Source organism: Enhydra lutris, unplaced genomic scaffold (assembly GCF_002288905.1).
Source record: "Enhydra lutris kenyoni isolate GAN:26980312 unplaced genomic scaffold, ASM228890v2 scaffoldscaffold3, whole genome shotgun sequence".
In the NCBI taxonomy this organism is placed as follows: Eukaryota; Metazoa; Chordata; class Mammalia; order Carnivora; family Mustelidae; genus Enhydra; species Enhydra lutris.
This window is the reverse complement of record NW_019154087.1, coordinates 23620511-23639882: the sequence shown is the minus strand read 5'-3', so window position 1 is coordinate 23639882 and position 19372 is coordinate 23620511. Positions and strand designations below refer to the sequence as shown.

Below are 19372 nucleotides of genomic sequence, written 5' to 3'. Positions count from 1 at the left end.
ATAAGTGGTAGTTCCTCCTTGAGCTGAGTAATTATGTCTGCTTATCTAAAGGCAGAGCCAATTCATTATGTAGGGCACACTTGAGTAAAAATGAATAGCTTTTCACGAACAAGACATAATAATCTTCAAAATTATATTTTGTAAAAGAGAGAACACAAGAACACAATCTAAAGCTTGAAAATGTGATACCATCTAACTTCCCTCATTATTTCCCCGAATGTTTTTCCTACCTAGCCATATTCATTATAAGCAGTTGTTAGGGGCAGCTGTTACTAAGATGGAAAGAAATGGGAAAGTTCTTAAATATTATACTTTCTTTAAAACAAACAAACAAACAACTTCAAAACATCTGGGCTCTGCACTGACAAATATTTTTGGAGAGACTGAAATAATTATGTAAGAGATTATGCAGAAGGAACATCAACTAAATTTCTTCTTTGTTGCTTACGGTTTTGAAATTGCCTTTTACTTTTACAGTAGTTTTTGTCAAATGCTATGAAAAGTTTAATGAATTTGTCTGGCTTTTCTCATTTTTAAACCCTGAAGATTACTTAACACTGGAATGTGGTTGCCTGATATTTGTCAGTGATTAGGAAAGCCACCCATTTGATGTAGAATGTTTAGCTCTGTTTGTTTATTACAACAGCATTTCTCCCTCCATGGGACTTTCCCACCCTTCTGAGAAGTACCCAAAATTCGAAGAGGTGAAGGGGAGGAGGCATGAATGACAAAACACAATATAAAAGAGGAAATCAAAACCAAAAAGTTGGCTCAAACTCTTAGGACAAACCCCACGCCCTGGATCCCAGCTAAATATGAGTTAGAGGGTTGTGTTATCACCTTAGTCAGAGCTGTTCCTGTTAGGCCAGTATATCTGTTGTCACTAGAAAACAGCATAGCCAAGTCATACTGCTCCATAGAGGAAAGTGTGGTGTCAGAATTTCAAGAAAGTCCAAATCAGGACACCTGTGTGCCAGATAGGCCCAGCTGCACATGTGGGCTGGCCAGTGCCGCAGGACGCCATCTGCTCAGCACATGGAATGCCAGTTCCTTTGCCGAAGATGGGTTTGAAGGATGGGATTCTTTAAAGAGGAAGCTCACAGCTCGACTGTGACATCCTTAGCCTTTCTCACATTTTAAAATAAACAATTTTAGGAAGAGGGGATTAAAGGCTTATGTCTGAAGGATGACAAGTTGGGTATATGGCTAGCTCCAGAAGAATTGCTCAGAAGTTCTCCTTCAGATCAGCATTTGGCTTTTCATTCTGGTGACTGATGAAGTATGACTGTAAATCTCAGAAAATTCCAGGTGCTAAGCATGTGCACATTCCAAAAATGCTCTATGTTCTTGTCCCTGGGTTTGCAACAATCAGACCAACAAGGGAATATCTCTCTTCCCTAGTCGTTCTGAAACATAAGAAGATATTTGGCCCACACCTTGACTTCCTGATTTTTAATGAAAATCTGGACAGAGAAAACAGGGTGAACAATCCAGAATCTATTAAACAATTAGTATTAATTGCCTTTGCTTCTCCATCCCAATAAATCTAACATTTAAAAGTGTATAAATTAACACTTCTTTGCAATTTGGGGGACTGGACTTCCCTCAAACTATCTATATTAAATACTTGTTTAGCAATCTATTACTATTCGCCAACCATTAGTAATTATCAGATATTTTAAATGTTTATTTTTTTCTTTAATAGATATTTATAATCTCCTCCTCTTAAAGATTATGGAAATTTTGGTTTATTCTTCAGAGATGAGAAGATAAGTGCTTTGATAATGTTTCTAGAGTTTACAGGCACAGTTCTATAAAGTTGTCAAGCTCCTAAAAACAAAACAAAATAAAATCTCAATATGGGGAAAATAAACTCATTCACTATTTCTTAAGACTGGTGGGAAAATGGAAAGGAAACTTAGATTTTAAAATATAGTTATAAAATATATAACATAGATATAACATAGTGGCAAATAAATTTGCAGTATCATCCTAAAAATGCAGTAACTATAACAAAGATTTCACAAAATCCATTCGATAGATTCCAATTTGACCAAGATCGGAGTATTCACCTTAATTTTCAGGCACAGTAATCAACAACTCATAATCTTAATTAAACCAATAATTAGACTGACGAGAAATTATTTTCAATTTAGATTTCATGCCACTGATCATTTTTCTTTCTTGGTTCATGTAAGGCCTATTTTAGTAAAACATGCTAATCTGTTTCTGCATAATTAAAAAATACCTTGTATAAGAAATTAAGCACATAAAAAAATAATCAGATAAACTTGCTAAACGAATTGCATATGGAGTTGTGCCAGTTTCCAGCCTCAGTGATTGGATTATGTGTCTCCACTTCTTTTTTAATTCTCCTACCCTGCCCTCCAGTAACCACCAATCTGTTCTCCATAGCTACAAGCTTGGTTTTTGTTTGTTTGTATGTTTGCTGGTTTCTTTCTTTTTTAGATTCCATGTATAAGAGACATCATACAGTATTTGTATTTCTCTGACTTATTTCACTTAGCATAATGCCCTTGAGGTCTATCCATGTTGTCACAAATGACAGGATTCCATACTTTTTATGGCTGAATAATATTCCATTATATCCAAATGTTCTATTTATGGCTGAATAATATTCTGTTTTATGTGGAATTTTATATAGTTTCCATTTCTATAAACAATTTCTTTATGCATTCATCCATCAGTGGACACTTAAGTTGTTTCCATATCTTGGCTATTGTAAATAATGCTGCCATGAACGTAGAGGTGCATATGTCTTCTTGAGTTAGTGTTTTTGTTTTCTTTGGATAAATACCAGAAGTGAAATTGCTGAATTATATGATAGTTCAATTTTTAATTTCTTGAGGAACCGCCACACTGTTTTCCATAATGGTTGCATCAATTTACATTCCCACCAAAAGCACACAAGTGTTCCCTTTTCTCTACATTCTCATGTATACTTGTTGTTTCTTGCCTTTTTAAAATAATAACTATCCTAACAGGTGTAAGGTGATATCTCCCTGTGGTTTGGATTTGCACTTCCCTGATGATTAATGATGTTGAGCATCTTTCATGTACTTTTTGACCATGTGTACAACGGCCTGATAACCCGATAGCCATCTAAATCTCATTCATTAAAAAAAAAAAAAATTAAGTGGTCTCCCTACTAATTCAGCAAGGCAAAACCATTCTACATTAAAACCGTAATCAAATAACTCTGAATTTTTTTTAGAGAACACAAGTAAGCAGAGTGGCAGGCAGAGGGAGAGAGAGAAGCAGGCTCTCTGCTGATCAGGGAGCCTGATGTGGGGCTTGATCCCAGGACCCTGGAATCATTACCCGAGCTGAAGGCAGAGGCTTTAACCCACTGAGCCACCCAGGTGCCCCCAAATAACTCTGAATTTTAAGCTAAACCATCGCAGGACCACAGACACCATATGCTGAGCTTGCTCATAATGTAACTGTTCACTTTTCTAGCGTCGTCTTCTTGCCTGTCTTTCACAAACATTTACTGAGTGCTCTGCACATGACAGAAGCTTATAAGGCATTGAGAAGATTAAGTGAGATAATATGAAGTTCTTGGCATGAAGTAGGTTCTCAACAAATATTAGTGGCCCTATTTTCTAAAAGCAAGATATCATGTATTGCTCAGCGATCTGACCTCACTAATGATGGCTGGAGGATTTTGTTAAGAGTACACTAGAGATATAGTGAGTGCTGTGAAGTGTGTAAACCTGGTGATTCACAGACCTGTACCCCTGGGGCTAATAATACGTTATACGTTAAAAAAAAAAAAAAAAAAAAGAAAAGAAAAATTAAAAAAAAAAAAGAGAGAGTACACTGGAGAAGTATAGTGATACTACATTTAATGTCAGACTGCATTATTCATGAAGAAGCAATGATGATGATTGAAAGGTCAGCCTATTTTTCCTGCTTGATTTTGTGAATGGGTCATAAGTAGCTCTGAATCATGCTCTTCCTTTTCATGCATTTTAGCTGCAGATCACCACTCTTTCAAATCCTTATACTAAATCCCCTTATGATGGTTGCAATGGGCTCATCATTAAGCCTGAGAGTTCTAAATCTGATAATATGCATCCAAAATCAATAATTTGTTCATTGCTTTGGTCACCCTGCCTTGATTCCCTAAGATATTTTAAATGGCCCTTGAAAATTCAGAACATCTTGGTCCCTACAATCAGAACATTCTCTCCAGTTAGTCTCCGACTCTCCCAGAAGTGGAGTTAAAAACAACAACAACAACAAAATTACTGGTGAGGTTGGGCTACATTCTTCCTTACTGACGTTTACTAAAACCAGAATTATGTTTTTTAGTCTAACCTAATTTTTTTAAGTCTCAAGACATCAAATATAGTTGCTATTTTGTGTTGAAAACTTTTATTTTTCACACACTCCAATTCAATTTGTAATCAATCACTGGGATGTCAGTGGCATAAGACCTGAGTGCCTGTCACTTGTGCTTTTAACAATAAGAACCAACAGAGACTAAAATTCAGTTACAGTGTGTTGCAGCTGGTGTGGCCAGGACCTCACTGGAATGTAAGTTCAAGAAGATTTTTCTTGTTAAAAAGAAAATGTTTTCTCTGAAAAGTGTTGGGAAGATAGCAGCAGGGCAAATAAGCAAACAAGGAAATTTATAAGGATTTCCAAAGAACATTTTGGAAGCATTGTATTAATTTGAATTGTTGCAAGAACATTTTCACTGAAGTTAAGCAGTTTATCTCTGAAATTTTAATAGAATGTTTGCATTAAAAAATAACTTTTGACAGACCTCTTTGTTTTTCTGACTTCAGTGTACACGATTTAACTAAGTGGCATATAAAGTAATGTGTATCGCCAGACAGACTCTAGGGAATTGCCCTGGGTTTGATTTGTTTCTGCCTCTTCTTTCAGGAAAAGAGTGGGTTTGGGGTGGGGAACATACTGCTAGCTTGCACTCATTAAATGCTTCCTGAACACCATGATCCTATGAGAAATAGTAACCATATTACATAAATTCTGACCAGGTTCTTCTAATAGAAAAGACCTAATTACAAGATAATATTACATATATATATATATTTTTTTATTTTAAGACTATAAACCCAATTGATGGTTTTCCACCTTAAAGCAATCAACATTGAAGGGTTTACAATTGAAACCACAATACTGATTCCATGACTCAGAATGTCTTTGGAACTTTTTGGGATTGCTTTCAGAAACTACACCACGTTTCTTTGACATCCTTACCTTCTGTGGGGTTTTTGGTTTATGGAAACAACGCAAAGCCACTCAGAGCCAAGTATTTTAAACGTGGTATGTTAATCAATATGAATAACATTGTTTGTGGTCATAAAGTTATGACTTAAAATAAACATGTAAACTATTTCTGAAGTTAGTTCCAACAGAAAAATCTAAGTGGCAATATCAAAAGAATGAGTTCTCTGCAGAGACTAATTTGGAAAAATAATATTTCAGTGTGGTTGTTTAAAAAAATCTATGACATCATTTTAAACTTGTATCTTTAACAAGTGTCTTCGTTTGATGTATTTTAGCACACATTCCATCTCTCTTCCCTACCTGAGGTAAGCTCTTGTCCACTTTACTGAACTCACCCTCTCTGCAATTCTATTTTTAGGTCACCAGACTCCTACCCTCCTACTAGTGCAACTTTGTTATTTCTTGCCATTCTTCTAATTCCTCCTAAGCCTGCCTCTTCCCACTAATGTTTCTTTAGTACTTTATAAGTGATAAAATTAGGATCAGATCTCCTCAGGGAATAGTGAGGCATTTACAAAGAAAAAAAAATCTAAATTTAATTCCTTGCAAAATATTTAGAAAATAAAAAGCAGACACACCTCTTTACATTATCACCATAAGGTCCAGCATGACCAGACTTTTTTCTTCACTGTTTATAGAGATGGTTTTACTCTTCCAGGTCAGCCTGACTGTTCATCAGGAAAACAGAGTATAATCTATGAAGAATGACTAAAATTATTTGATTACATTTTCCCTTAGTAAGGAAGGGATCTTACATAGAAATTGATATCCAGGTTTGTTTTATTCATGCTTCACTTAAAACAGAACTCAGGATGTTCCCATTTTTAACATAATTAAGGTTAAGATAATGAGATAACTAAGCAATGCAGTGTAAGTGTTCATTCTCAGAAATCTTTATAAAAAGGAAAACACAGCAGGTTGTCCAACTTTCACACTGTATTGGAAATAGAAGAATGAACTGGATCATTTCTGGATACCTCTTTCAATCTTAAAATTCCAACTGGATTCCACAAGAAGACTGCTTTTGTTTGTATGGCTACCTATTCCAAGGACCCAACATGGCATCTATGTCAAACAAATGTTTGTTTACTATAATTATAGCATCTAATACACCTAAGAAGTAAGGAATTAGCAAGTTGACGGATCTGAAGGAATTAGTCACATCTGAATTCTGAAATGTACCAATAAAAATTCTCTAGCTGATTTCTCTGGCTTCCAATTTATATGAGGCGGCAGCATGGCACAGTGATTGAGCAGACAGACATAAGACATACTGCTTGAGTATAAATCCCATCTCTTCCACTCAACAACTATGTGGCCTCAGGGACAAAGTAGAGAGAAACACGTAATTGATGACGCTATATGCCATGTCAAGAAGTTTGGACTTCTGGGGGGCCTGGGTGGCTCAGTAGGTTAAAGCCTCTGTCTTTGGCTCAGGTCGTGATCCCAGGGTCCTGGAAGAGAGCTCCGCATCATTGGGCTCTCTACTCGGCAGGGAGCCTGCTTCCACCTCTCTCTCTGCCTGCCTCTCTGCCTACTTGTGATCTCTGTCTGTCAAATAAATAAATAAAATATTAAAAAAAAAAGCTCACCTTAGAAGTAGTATAGAGGATAGTTTAGAGAAGTACAAAACTATTATAATATTGTAATAGTCCATCAGGAAATGATTATGGTCTGAGTCAAAACAATGAATATTGGATGATAATAAAGCAGCAAAAGAGATCAATATTATGGAAGAAGTAGAATCCTATAAATTAGAAAATAATTCCTTTGAAGCAGGGATAGAAAGCCAGAAACCTATACTATTTTTAGCTTAGACAAATGGCTGGGTGAGATTCCAACACTTGTAACTATGAATGATCAGAGTTATTACACTGTTCACTAGGAAATGCCTCCTTAGCAATACAATATGTTTCCAACAGTTCTGAAAATACCCACCACTTTCCTGTTTGAAGACTTTTGACAAAATGTTCTTTCCTCTGTCACAGTCCATGTGATTCACATCCATACAACTTGACTCAGTTGGCTGTTTCCCTGAACTTTATCCATTCTGAATCCCATAACCTATAATGTGTCCAAAATATGACCCTCAAGTTTAATTTCAGAGCTTTAAAAATATTCTTACTTAGAACATATAACTAGTAACACATCTCTGACATGATAGGGGGGAAAAAAAAAGGTATAGAGCTCTCCTTGAGTATCATGGACAGGATATTCTTTTTTTTTTTTTTTAAGATTTTATTTATTTGACAGACAGAAAGAGATCACAAGTAGGCAGAGAGGCAGGCAGAGGGAGAGGGGAACCAGGCTCCCCCCTGAGCAGAGAGCCCGATACAGGCCTCGATTCTAGGACCCTGAGATCATGACCTGAACCCAAGGCGGAGGCTTAGCCCACTGAGCTACCCAAGTACCCCATGGACAGGATATTCTAACAGCAAACAAGAGAGCAGTTTATAGCATGCAAGGATAAAACAAAAACAGAAACAAAAACTAAGTTTTAATCAGGAAGGTGAAAGTATTACCACTGGCACTGAATTTTTTAAATAAATCCAAGAAAATGAAAACGAATAGAAAAAAAAACACACACACAAAACAACAACAACAAAAACAAAACCCTTCCACTTCCAACTTCCTACTTATAAAAAAAAAAAAATCTGTCAAGACACAAACCGAATTTATGACTCCAGAATCACAAAATCCAATTAAATTAACTCATTCTTGGGTCGATTCTAACTAATTCACATTTGTCTTTCATAAATTCAGAGTGGAAGGTTTTAATTTTGTTTTTTATAAAATAATCTCTAATGATATTAATTAAATAAGCAATATTTTATATTTTGCAAAAACCAAGGAAAATACAGTATTATTACTGTGAACTAACATTTTACTGATGAGATAACTAAGGTTTAAAGCTGTCAAATGATTTCTTCAAGGGAAAGTATATAAAAAGATAAGCTAAGCAAGTCTTCTGAATCTATATCCCATGGTCTTTGAGGTGCACCTTCTATCCCACAGAGGCATTGTAAGCTTCTTCAACTGCATTTGCTCAGAAATAAAGTATGATGGTGCACATGGCAAACACCCAAAAAGAACAATACTAACATAGGATAACAGATTCTGAGTAAACAGGTCTGAAACATCCAAGTACGCATGCAGCATTGTTATTGGTCACCTATTCTTGGAAGTAGAGAGAGAGGCAGAGGTTAAGGAGGTCTCAGGTGGAGAGGTCCCCCACATATAGGGACTGACACAATGTTGCAGAAGAGAAAGTTGGAGAGATCTGAGACACTGCATGCTTCTGTCCATGAAAACCTATCTGTTCTGTTTTCTACCTCCCCTTACTGGGGCTGACCATAAAGTACTGCTGATCTCCAAGCATAGTACCCTGAGTTCTGTGCAGGGTGAGTATCAAATGAGGCAGAGGTTTTCAAGCCACAGGTTTTGACACAATCAGTTCAATGAGTCATGACCAGCATTTTAGAGAGAGAGAGAAAGAGAAGAGAATAGAACAGGAGACTAGCATAGAACGGAAGAAAAGGGCTAAAATTTTGAAAATGTCTCACTGCATTATCCATCATAAGAATATTTATTTTTGAAGCATTTGTTTCAGGGGTGTGTGTGTGTGTTTGTGTGCTGGATCACAACATAAAGTGTATTTCTTTTTGTGCACTGCTGTCAGAAAAATTTTAAAGCCATTGACTATCCTAGATGATGCTTGGACAAAGGTCAAGCAATCTGTGTTCCCAGAGCCCACCATTATTTTCTCCCCTTCTTTTGTGTGTTCCTGCTGTTCCTGCACAGACTCTCTCCAGCCAGGCTTCTTGCTAATCATGTCACTAAGTATCATGACTGAAAAAAATGAGCAAGGACAATACATGCAAAGCCACTCTCCTTCATTAATTTTGTTTAAATCCTACTGACACAGTTGTCATCGTGACATTGTATTCTTTGACAATACATTTTGACATACAAAATTCAGAGCTGAAAAAGAGCTCCCTATATAATTTATATCCCATTAGCCTTGAAACAACTGAATTTAATTCTTCTGTAGAGCTTTGCTATTACAGCTTTAACAGAGGACATTGTTTTTGATTATTTGGAAGACTTGTGTTAGAAGTCAAATAATCCAAGTTCCAGGAGAAATTCTTTTGTCACAGGCACTGACTGTAGTAGTACATTGGGGCAGATCAGAAAACATCTTCTAGTGTGGTTCCCTCACACACAAAATGAGTTAAACTAGGTGATTTCTACTGTATCTGTCAGGTTCAACTATGCCCACTTTAATCTGTGGTACAAAGTCTTGATATACTTTATGATAAAGCTTCTCTTGGTTCTTTCCATAAAAAGTTCTCCATCTTCAATAATAATGAATAAGTACATTTGAAGAATCCTCTTACATAGTTATTGAAGCACGTTTAAGTCTGTCAGGTTGAAAGTAAATGTTAAGGAGGTTTTCCCACACTGAAAATTAACAATTATTTCTAAAATAGCAAATAGCATAAAAATACTCTGTGGTCAGTAGTTCAAGCTACAAAAATAAACATTATATATTGTTTAAAATGTGCATGTACATATTATAATATGTAATGTTTAATAAGTATAAATTCTAGATTTGTGCACATTCTTTTTTTTTAAGATTTTATTTATTTGACAGAGAGAGAGAGATCACAAGTAGGCAGAGAAGCAGGCAGAGAGAGAGGGGGAAGCAGGCTCCCTGCTGAGCAGAGAGCCCGATACGGGGCTCAATCCCAGGACCCCGAGATCATGACCCAAGCTGAAGGCAGAGGCCTAACCCACTGAGCCACCCAGGTGCCCCTAGATTTGTGCACATTCTAATCAGACATGAGTTGTTTTGACAAACAGGTCTATCATTGAGAAAAAATGTGGAGGCTATTTAAATCCCAAGCATTCAAATATGTAGGGGGTTCAGGGGAATCTACACAGCTTCCTTTCATCACCAGTGAGTGATGAACCTACCAGGGCATGAGAAGAATTTGGGCAATGAGACTTGATTCTTATGGCCTTCATTAGACGAACCTAAGGTACTTTTTACCAGGTTTTATTGATAGTCTGAGAAATCATGAAGACTTGGTTGTCTGACTCCTGACAATTCAAAGTTAGACATAAAATGTATATATTTTTATATGTTTGTTTGTTTCTGGAAAGACTTCCCAAACCGGTGAGCAGGTAAGGAGGCTCAGGAGTTCAAACTAAGGGTAGATTTCTGCCTATGTGACAGATGGTTCCAAAGAAGGAAATCTTATCAGCAAAGGAGAGAGAGTGGAGCAGAAAAAGAAGAGGACTAAGGAAGGGACTTGAGGAAATGTCCACATTTATGGGCAGAAGTTTGTAGAGGGATCAGTGAAAGAAGAATGAACGGAAGGAAGGAAGGAAGGAGGAAGAAGAAAGAAAGGAAGGAGAGAGAAAGAAAAGAAGGAAGGAAAAAGAAAGAGAGAGAAAGAGGAACAACCCAAAAAGGAACATGGAACTATGTAGCCACAGAAGTAAGGGGATAAATAAAGTATGAAGGAAAGACTACAGAGTACAGAGGATGATTTTTGGAAAGAAGACCTTGGATTTCCAGAGATAAATTAACCCAATGCCTGCTGAGCCAAGTTTCAAAGGTTTAAGATGAAGTGAAGCTAGAATGAGCAAGTGAAGACCATTATTTGAAATGTGAGCTGTCATTTCAGTTAGTTTTAAATGACAATTCCCCCCACCCATCCTCCCATTTGAATGTAGTCTTCTAGCTCATTATCAAATAGAAACACCTATTGGCAAACAGCTCATTCCCGATACATTAAAAGAAATTGATCACATACTTCAATAAGATGACTTTCACTCTTCACTTAACATTGTTATTTCCAAATTACGTGCATCATGAAAGAAATAGCTCAAATAAAACAAAGAAAGTGAAGGGAATGGAATGAGAATAATGAGCTCCAAATTTCTGAGTCCTCCTGGTAGGACAGCCGACATTCAAAGAGGCTCGTAAACCTTCCAAATTCTCAGCAAGCTCTCTGGGCTCCAGACTGTGCAGAAAGTGTCAAGAAACCTGCCTTTGCAGAGGCTGTCTTACTTTGGAGAATATCAAATTAATGCTGTTGGCAGCAGACTCTAACATGTTCAATTATTTTGGTTCCTGTGGTTAAATAACTCATATTGCCATGCCGGTTAGGACCTTCACTTACTGCGATTGTATTTTAATGTCTGCTGTACCCTGGCTTCTGTGTAATTTCACCATACTCAATTACATGCTATTTTGCTTACTTCGTAAGAGACAGCACTGACTCGCCATCCCTATGTTCACATTTGATACAAGAAACGTGATAACATACTTTTGTGTTTATTTATTTTGTCTTGTTTTATTTTAAATTCCAGGCCTTGGTGTAATTGAGTTCATTTGTTTCCCTTATGATATCACATGCATTTATTTAGTTAGCCCTGCCCACTTTGTTGGGAGGGCAGGAAAGACTGTACAGCCACTTTCTCTTCCGTGCCTGAGCCCTTGGCTTACCTATTTCTGTAATGGTAGTAGTAATAATGACATTAGCACAGTAAATAAGTGTACTTTCCTCTCCCTCTGGCTCAGTCACGTAAGTGTTATTACTTTTATGGTTGCTACTGTTATTGTATCTTATTTTACATATTAAAAAAAAAAGAACCAGAGATTGAAGTGCCTTTTTCTTTTTCTTTTTCTTCCATTTTATTCCTTTTTAGTGTTCCAAAATTCATTGCGAAGTGCCTTTTTCAAAGACATTAAGTTGGTTAGTGGCAAGTCAAAAGTTAGAACCTATTTGGAAACTACAGTGCCGTGGTGCTGCTACAGGTCCTCTGACTCTCTGAGAGGCAGCTAGGAGGAGTCAAAAGTGAGAAAGATGCGACAGCAATAGTAGGCTCTCAACCTAGATAATTTTTCCCTATCTGAGCAGAGTATGAGTGATGCCAGCCAAACCAACTCAGAGAAGTCCCTGAGTGGGCCTCTACCTGTTGTCAGTGGGTACCAGGTAGCACTCAGATGCAGGAAGATGGATACTGGGGAGTGTGTTTTGCCTTTCTCTTTTTAACGCTGTGTGGCTTATGCAAACTGCATAACCTCTCTGTGCCTCAGGAAAATCATTGTTTTATCCTTTATAAAATATTTCACTATTTTTAAAATAAGGATGATAATAGGACTTGCTCCTTGAAGGGCTGTTAAGAGGTTCAAAAGAGTTAATTAAAATGAAACATCTGGAGCAATGATCACTCACTTCCTTCAGTTCCTAGAAAAAAGAACCCTCTTATTTGGAATGATAAAGCATAACACAGAGAATTAACATCTTTTAAGAAATGTTTGGATAGGTCTACCATTTTAAGAAATCAGTCCTACTAATTGTGATGCTTTGGCTTGTTTTGCCACTTACTGTACTTATTCACTCATTGATTTTATATATTTATTTTAGACAGGGTGGGATAGTTAAAAATCATTTTGATTATGAAATATCTAACTATTCTCTATACCAAATTATAATATATATATGGAATCAATTAATTTAGCACTGTAATATATTTAAAAGGATATCTGATGCACATTTGTCCCTTTTATTTGTGGAGGTGAGAGAAGTAATGGGCTTTTAAAAACTTACTACTTTTATGTTTTTTCTGATTTCATTTCTACCTTTATTATTTGGAGCACATAGGTAAATCTAGACTAGTATTAAGATCCCACAAATATAATCTGTTATACAGATTCAGTGGTTGTGGAATCAGTATCGAAATAATAATTCTGTTTTTTAGTGCCTACATAAGCTAATTACTTGAGTTAAAATAACATCATTTTAGATCTGCTATTGAAATCCCTATGCCTTAAAGTGTTTTCTGATTCAGTTTATAAGGATTTATGGGATGAGCTCTCCCTAAGGACATTTGATTAGAGGCTGGTATCATTCATGTCATTGGTTTGAACCCAAAGAAGTGGGCAGTGACCCAAAGTTGCTAGCATGAGAGACTCCTTGGGAAACTACTACTTAAAATATTTGGGTGGTGACTTTTCTTCCTGTGTACAGATGTTCCTATCAAAAAAATCTCCCATATTTTATATTAGTTGACCTCTTCATTTGGGAGAATGACTTATATTTGTCCTGAAAAAAAAAAAAAGACAATAATTAGAGAAAAATATGTTGCAGTTCTCTAGTTCCTGGCAAGAGTGGACAGAGGAAGAAGAGAAAATTAACCTCTGCTTACCTTACATGGTAATACTAAATTTTCATTATTCATTCCCTATTTAATCTTTTTCTGTGCTATCTTAAAGCAATCCTACACAATGCAAAAATCAATCCATTAGCTATTATTAATTTTGTTTCCTTTTGCATCCTGCCAAAAACCTAGGAGCAGTTTTATCTCCTTTATGGATGAGTACAAGTAACTAGAGGTCTAATGAAGTAAAATGACTTTAAAGGACTACCAGGGAATCACAGATAGAAATAAGATTATAATTCATTTTGATGTTACATCAATATCAAAGAATGAATAGCCAGAAAAGAGTGAGTCTAAAATGTAAATACATTGAGTACTATAAAAGACCTCTGTAATTTAACAGGTTATTTTAATATCCACTCAAATTGATTGTGCAGGGAAAAGAAGAGGAAGTGGCAATATTCTCCTAGAACAGAATATATCAATTCCCTTTCTATTACATTGTTTTCTCTACTTTAAAAACTATAAGATTTGAAACATCTTGGGAGGAGTTTGCTTTAGCAGGGAGTACTAAAGAAGATTCTGGTAGGGTCAAAGTCACAGCTGGAGTGAGTTTAAGTAAACTTGTCCCTTGCTCTCTCTCCTCTAGCAAAAAATAAAATGATGGATGCTCATAGACTATCGTTAAAATACTTTTCTTGCTATTCACGAGGTCACCTTCCACTTGTACCAACGATCAATATTTCTCTATTATTCACAGTGAAGGAAGAGGAATCTTACTGTGGATTGTTTCAAAATCTTTCTATTTTGGAAACTTTAAATTTTGAAAATGATTTGCATTCCCGATTATACTTAGCATCAGTTGATGTCCAGAGGAAATCGCAGATATTTACTCTCTAACAGGAGAAAGTTGGGCTGGGGTTTAAAAAAAAAAAAAAGTCATGTATAATTTCAAAAAGCGAAGTGATCACCTATAGAAAATAGACTATCTATTTTATATATAGTTGATTTTTGTGAGCACTTTTGTAAGGGTTTACGCATACAAGTAGATGTGGCACTTTTATTAAAGAAAAGGCAATACACAAATATTAGTGCTTTCTAACAGACTCCCTCAAGCTTCTGTTCCGATGCATTTCAAGCATTCTTTTTTCACAACACAACTTCATCCAAACCTATCCAAATGTCCAAGTTATATGAGAAAATCATGGAATCTAAATTTTTTTCAAAGCAGTTTTCAGTTTCTTTTTAGAGACACATGCCAGAAAGCTTTATTTACATTTAAAACAATTATTTTCCACTGTTCTATTCAAAACTTTTAAAAATATTTTAAAATCCTATAGCAGTACATTCAAAGTAATCTGCTTGTCTCAAAAAGGCAAAGCAAGAAGTAAAGAAGTCTAAAAGAAGTAATTTCAAGCACAAATCCAAAAGGTATTTCCATTTATCAAAAAAAAAAAAAAAGTGAACTGCAAAGAAAAACTGAGTTTTTAAATTGCTTGCTTTTTAATTTGTTCTTAATGGTGGCCGATAAAATTTGATTACCTCAAACTCCAGGGGTGATGTTGAGCAACAGTGTACTTATTCAGAATACATGTATCCATATATTGAAGGTTTTGTTTAAAATTCTTTTTAATTTAGAACATTTTCAATAATCTCTTTAAAAACTGAAATATATTGACGTGTATATACATTAGTTACAGTCCACAACTTAATTTATCCCATATACCTATACATATATACACTATCCTTTAAAACCCGTAAGCAATAGCTGAAAACAGAAAGTCAAATTAAAACATATGTGTGAATAATTCAGCAAAATCATTTTTGCTCTTTCTGTATCAATCACCTGAATACTGTCATATTCAATTTTCTATGTCACTTTCCATTATAACTTATAACTGTCTTTGAAAGCAAACCTAAAAATGAGAACTGTAACACCTCTGGAGAGCAGTACATTGCCTTTCTGGGCTCTCTAAATCTTTCCTGAAATTCAAAGCCAGCTTTTCCAAGAGTGATTTACAAATAATCCACCTTGCCTCCTGAACAAATTGAATTCCTATATTCTATATAGGAATATATTCTATATATTCTATATTCAATATTCCTAATTCCTAATGCCTATATCCTATATTCCTAAGAATGTTTACTTCATATGAAAACAGACTACATTGAATCAAGAAAACATTGGGGCCCATTTTGTCTCATTTTCACTTTTGTAGATTAATGAATTATTAAATTCCTTCAATAATTTATTCTGCGATCACAATAAAATCTTTATTTTAATTATCTATTCTGAAAGTAAGTCAGAAAAAATAGACAATTATTCAATTTTCACTTAAGGAAAAGAAGACCAAAGACTAAGTTTCTAAAGTGCCTACTTGAATTTGCATCCTACAGTTTCCTGTTCCTGTATCCTGTATCTCTGAAACACATATATTTCTGCATCAGTAATCAAGGATGGAGAGGAGGAGAAAAATTAAATGATCCGGCCTCAGGATGACACTATATAATTAGCTGGTTTGATCAGCTGATACTTTATTTCCAATCTTCTCAATCAATCATATTTTTCTATTTCTGATGGATAAAAATTCAGCTCAGTTACAATTCAATTCTAGGTGTTTTTTTTTTTTCTCCAAAAAAGGATGTGGCATCATCCTGTTTGAATAGACTTTCTAACTTCCATTCTATTACTGAAAATTAGAGTCCTAAGAATCACAGAAACCACATAGCTAGTAGAATAAAGAAAGCAAAGAGACACATAAATATTCAAAGAATTCCTCTTTCTACTTCAAAGAAGATAGATTTTTTCTGTTTGTTTCTTCATAATAATATATATTATAGATCACCCGCTAAGCACTCGAGAAGCCAGAAAATAACAAAAGATAATCCTATTTTCCATCTATTTTACTTCGATTCAACTCAGTGCTTTATGTTACCACTATCTCTCATAAATTACCATTTTCTCACAAACCTGACATCAAATCTTAAGGATATATAATTAAGGAAATATAATGATATATATTCCACGGAACTGCTAGGTTATGGAGAGTATACAAGAATTTCAACTTGAAAGACAGAAAGAGAGAAAGAGAAAGGAAGGAAGGAAGGAAGGAAGAGAAGACTAAACTCATTTGTAAAACAAATAAATTTTCCATCTGAAGACATGCAAATAGAGTTGCAACCTCTTTAAGGAGCAGATGTTTGGAGAGAGCAAAAGAGACATATCAAAACATAAGGCATAAGCTAGATTGTGGGCGGCAATCTTCAGTTTAGTCCATGTAAACCCCAGGGCTAATGACAGTTTTGACATAACTGATAATTTGATTCAGGAACATCAAGTGTTGGGGCCCAGTGGTGACAGAAGCAGAAAGCCTTTTACAGAATCTCACAAATGTACATGGATGAGAATCGAAAGGAACCTCAAAAGATCATTGGGTCCATCCCTCTGTCCTTGGCTGAACTAAATAAACATCTAGCTCTCTTCAACAACTGATAAGATGAAATTTGAAGTCAGTAGCATTGGAGAAAAGGCTTATGATTTGGATTGACAGCATCCTTTCTTTCCAACCTTCGCCTCATCTCATGACGATAGATATCTAAGAGAATGTTATGTCCATTACTATCGAAAGTATCAGGGTGTTTAGGAGGGAAGAGTAAAAGGGAATGAAAATGGTCACATAAATGTGGAGATAGGTGCACATGTGTGAGAATGTGCAAAGGATATATGTATGCTTGTAGTAAGTATGCGTATATATAGTTTATTTCCCTTAAGGTCTTAAAAAAGAATCTTGTGATTGTAGACTTTGTATTTCTTTGAAAAGATAGCTGAAATGGTTGCCATTTCAAAGCCTAAGCCAAAGAATTTCAAAACCATTTTAAAGCATTCTGGAACTGCAAAACTAGCAAAATTGTCCCCCATGAGAGGGCAGTAGGGGACCAAGCACTGGGCAACTTTTCCCTCCCTGTCCATCCAGGACTGGCCCTTGCTCTCACCCCTACCCTGCCGTCTGCCATAGGGGCAGGGGCAATGGAGGACACCAGAGCTCGCATAGGGGCTGCAGCAAGCTCCTCTGATAAAACAGGGAAACCCAGGCTCCCTGGGGCAATGAGCCACTTCACGGGTTGACAGTTGTACTGAGAAGGGCGAGTGCTGTTTGGCAAACGAGCTTTCACTTTTGGCTTCCTACAAAAGGAGCAGAAAGGGGGAGCTGTCCTGGTTCCCAGTGCCCACAAGGCCCCCCTCTCTTGGCCATTGCGCTCCGACCACAGCAGTGCGGAGGGTGCACGGTCGTTATACGGTGTGTATATGTTTGTGTAACATTTTGCAAGCGACTGTCAATGTATCTGTGTGACAGAGGGACGCCCTCTTGCAAAAATGCATCCGGGGTCCACCTTGCTAGGTCGCCCGCGTTAAGATGCTGTCACCGTCGCTTGGTCAGATAGCTCCCACCTGGATGATTTATTTATGAGGCTACAGAAGTGAGAGATGGAGCGTCTATTCAAGTTTTCTGCCTGTGACCTCAGTTCTTTGAATGAAGAAAGTGGTTGGGAGGGGAACAGAACCTGAAAGGGGGTAAATTCTCCCTCTAGATTGTGAAATGTAACGGTTGAGAGACCAAGATTTGGCCCCTGACTGTTAGGATTGGAAGCCCATTCTGCGACTTAGCATTAGCTTGTGCGCTTTGGGTAAATCTCTTAATTACTCCGTAACTCAATTTTTTTCATTGGCAGAAGGGGAAAAGTAACAGCGACTAACTCATAGGGTTGGGAAGATTAAATAAAGGTAAGCGCTTAGAATGGTTCCTGACACAAAATCTTTGCTATGTGTTAGCTGCTATTAACATTATCGTCAGCATCGTCGTGATAAATATGGAGAAGGACCTTTCCCCACCGGTACACACTGGATCTGGATCTTGTACCTGCCCAAGTCCCCAAACAAAGGTGGGAGAACCCTAACCCGTCCGCTCCACGCCCCCCAGCACCAGCAGCCACTGCACCCGCACCCACGAAGATCTGCTTCTGGGAACCCCTCCCCAGGTGCAGTGCGCGCCCACACGTGGGGGCGCACTAGAAAGGTTGAGGGGTGCAAAGGCAAACTACACGCTCAAGAGCGCTGGTGCCTACCGCTCTTGGCTGTAGAGTGTATTTGGAGTGTTTTCCTACCTGCCCCAGGTTTTTGCCCTTCTTACTGCCGCCGAAAGCCAGTCCTTGGTATGTGCCCGCTGATCGATTGGCGGCCTGGGCAGGCGTCTCCCCGCCCAGAGAGGACTTGATGGAGTTGAGTTTGGCCCGCGAGCTGCCGAGCTGTGAGCTCTCCACCATCAGCACCGCGGCCAGTAGGAGCAGACAGCGGGACGAGTCCTTGCCTCGCATCAGCGCGGCCATTTCCCGGCGAGGGGTCCCCGGGGAGGCACAGAGCCCGGAGGGGTGCGGGTGCAAGGGGAGAGAGGACCCCAACACCGGGCCCCCTCACTCGGGGTGCGGGGGCTCGCAGGCTCTGTTCCCCCGACCCCACTCGGCTTCGGGGGCCCAGTACTGTGTGAATTCAGTCTCACGCCTCAGACCAGGAGCGAGAGCGACCCAAGCAAGACCCGCTTCTCCACCAGGGCAGGAAGTTCTGCAGGAACTGGAAGCAATCAAAGGCGAGGCGCCTTCTCGCCAAGGAGGCGTGACCCGAGGTGCAAGAAGACCCAGCCCCACAGACCGCACCGCTTCAGTTGCTCCTTGCCCCGCACCACGGTGTTCCCGCCGGATCTCCGCCGTCCAGTTCTCTTAATTGGCTCTGGAGGGCCACACCAGTTCCTTCGGCCTCAGTTGCTTTTCTCTCCTCTTTTCCTTCCTGACACTTTAGTCTCAACCTTTGCAGAACACAATAATAGCAGGCGCTATTGGCGGGGGGGGGGGGGGGGGGGGG

At 37.7% G+C, this 19372-nt stretch overlaps 1 protein-coding gene across 1 annotated transcript in view; it reads right to left on the bottom strand.

The window, feature by feature from the left end:
- The window catches only part of LOC111157668 (dickkopf WNT signaling pathway inhibitor 2), a 99243-nt gene extending 80400 nt beyond the window's left edge, over nucleotides 1-18843 (bottom strand). The window contains exon 1 of the mRNA XM_022519287.1: nucleotides 18622-18843. Within this exon, the coding sequence (XP_022374995.1) occupies nucleotides 18622-18843 (222 nt within the window). The remainder of the gene's footprint in view (nucleotides 1-18621) is intronic.
- Between the last annotated feature and the right edge of the window lie 529 nt (nucleotides 18844-19372).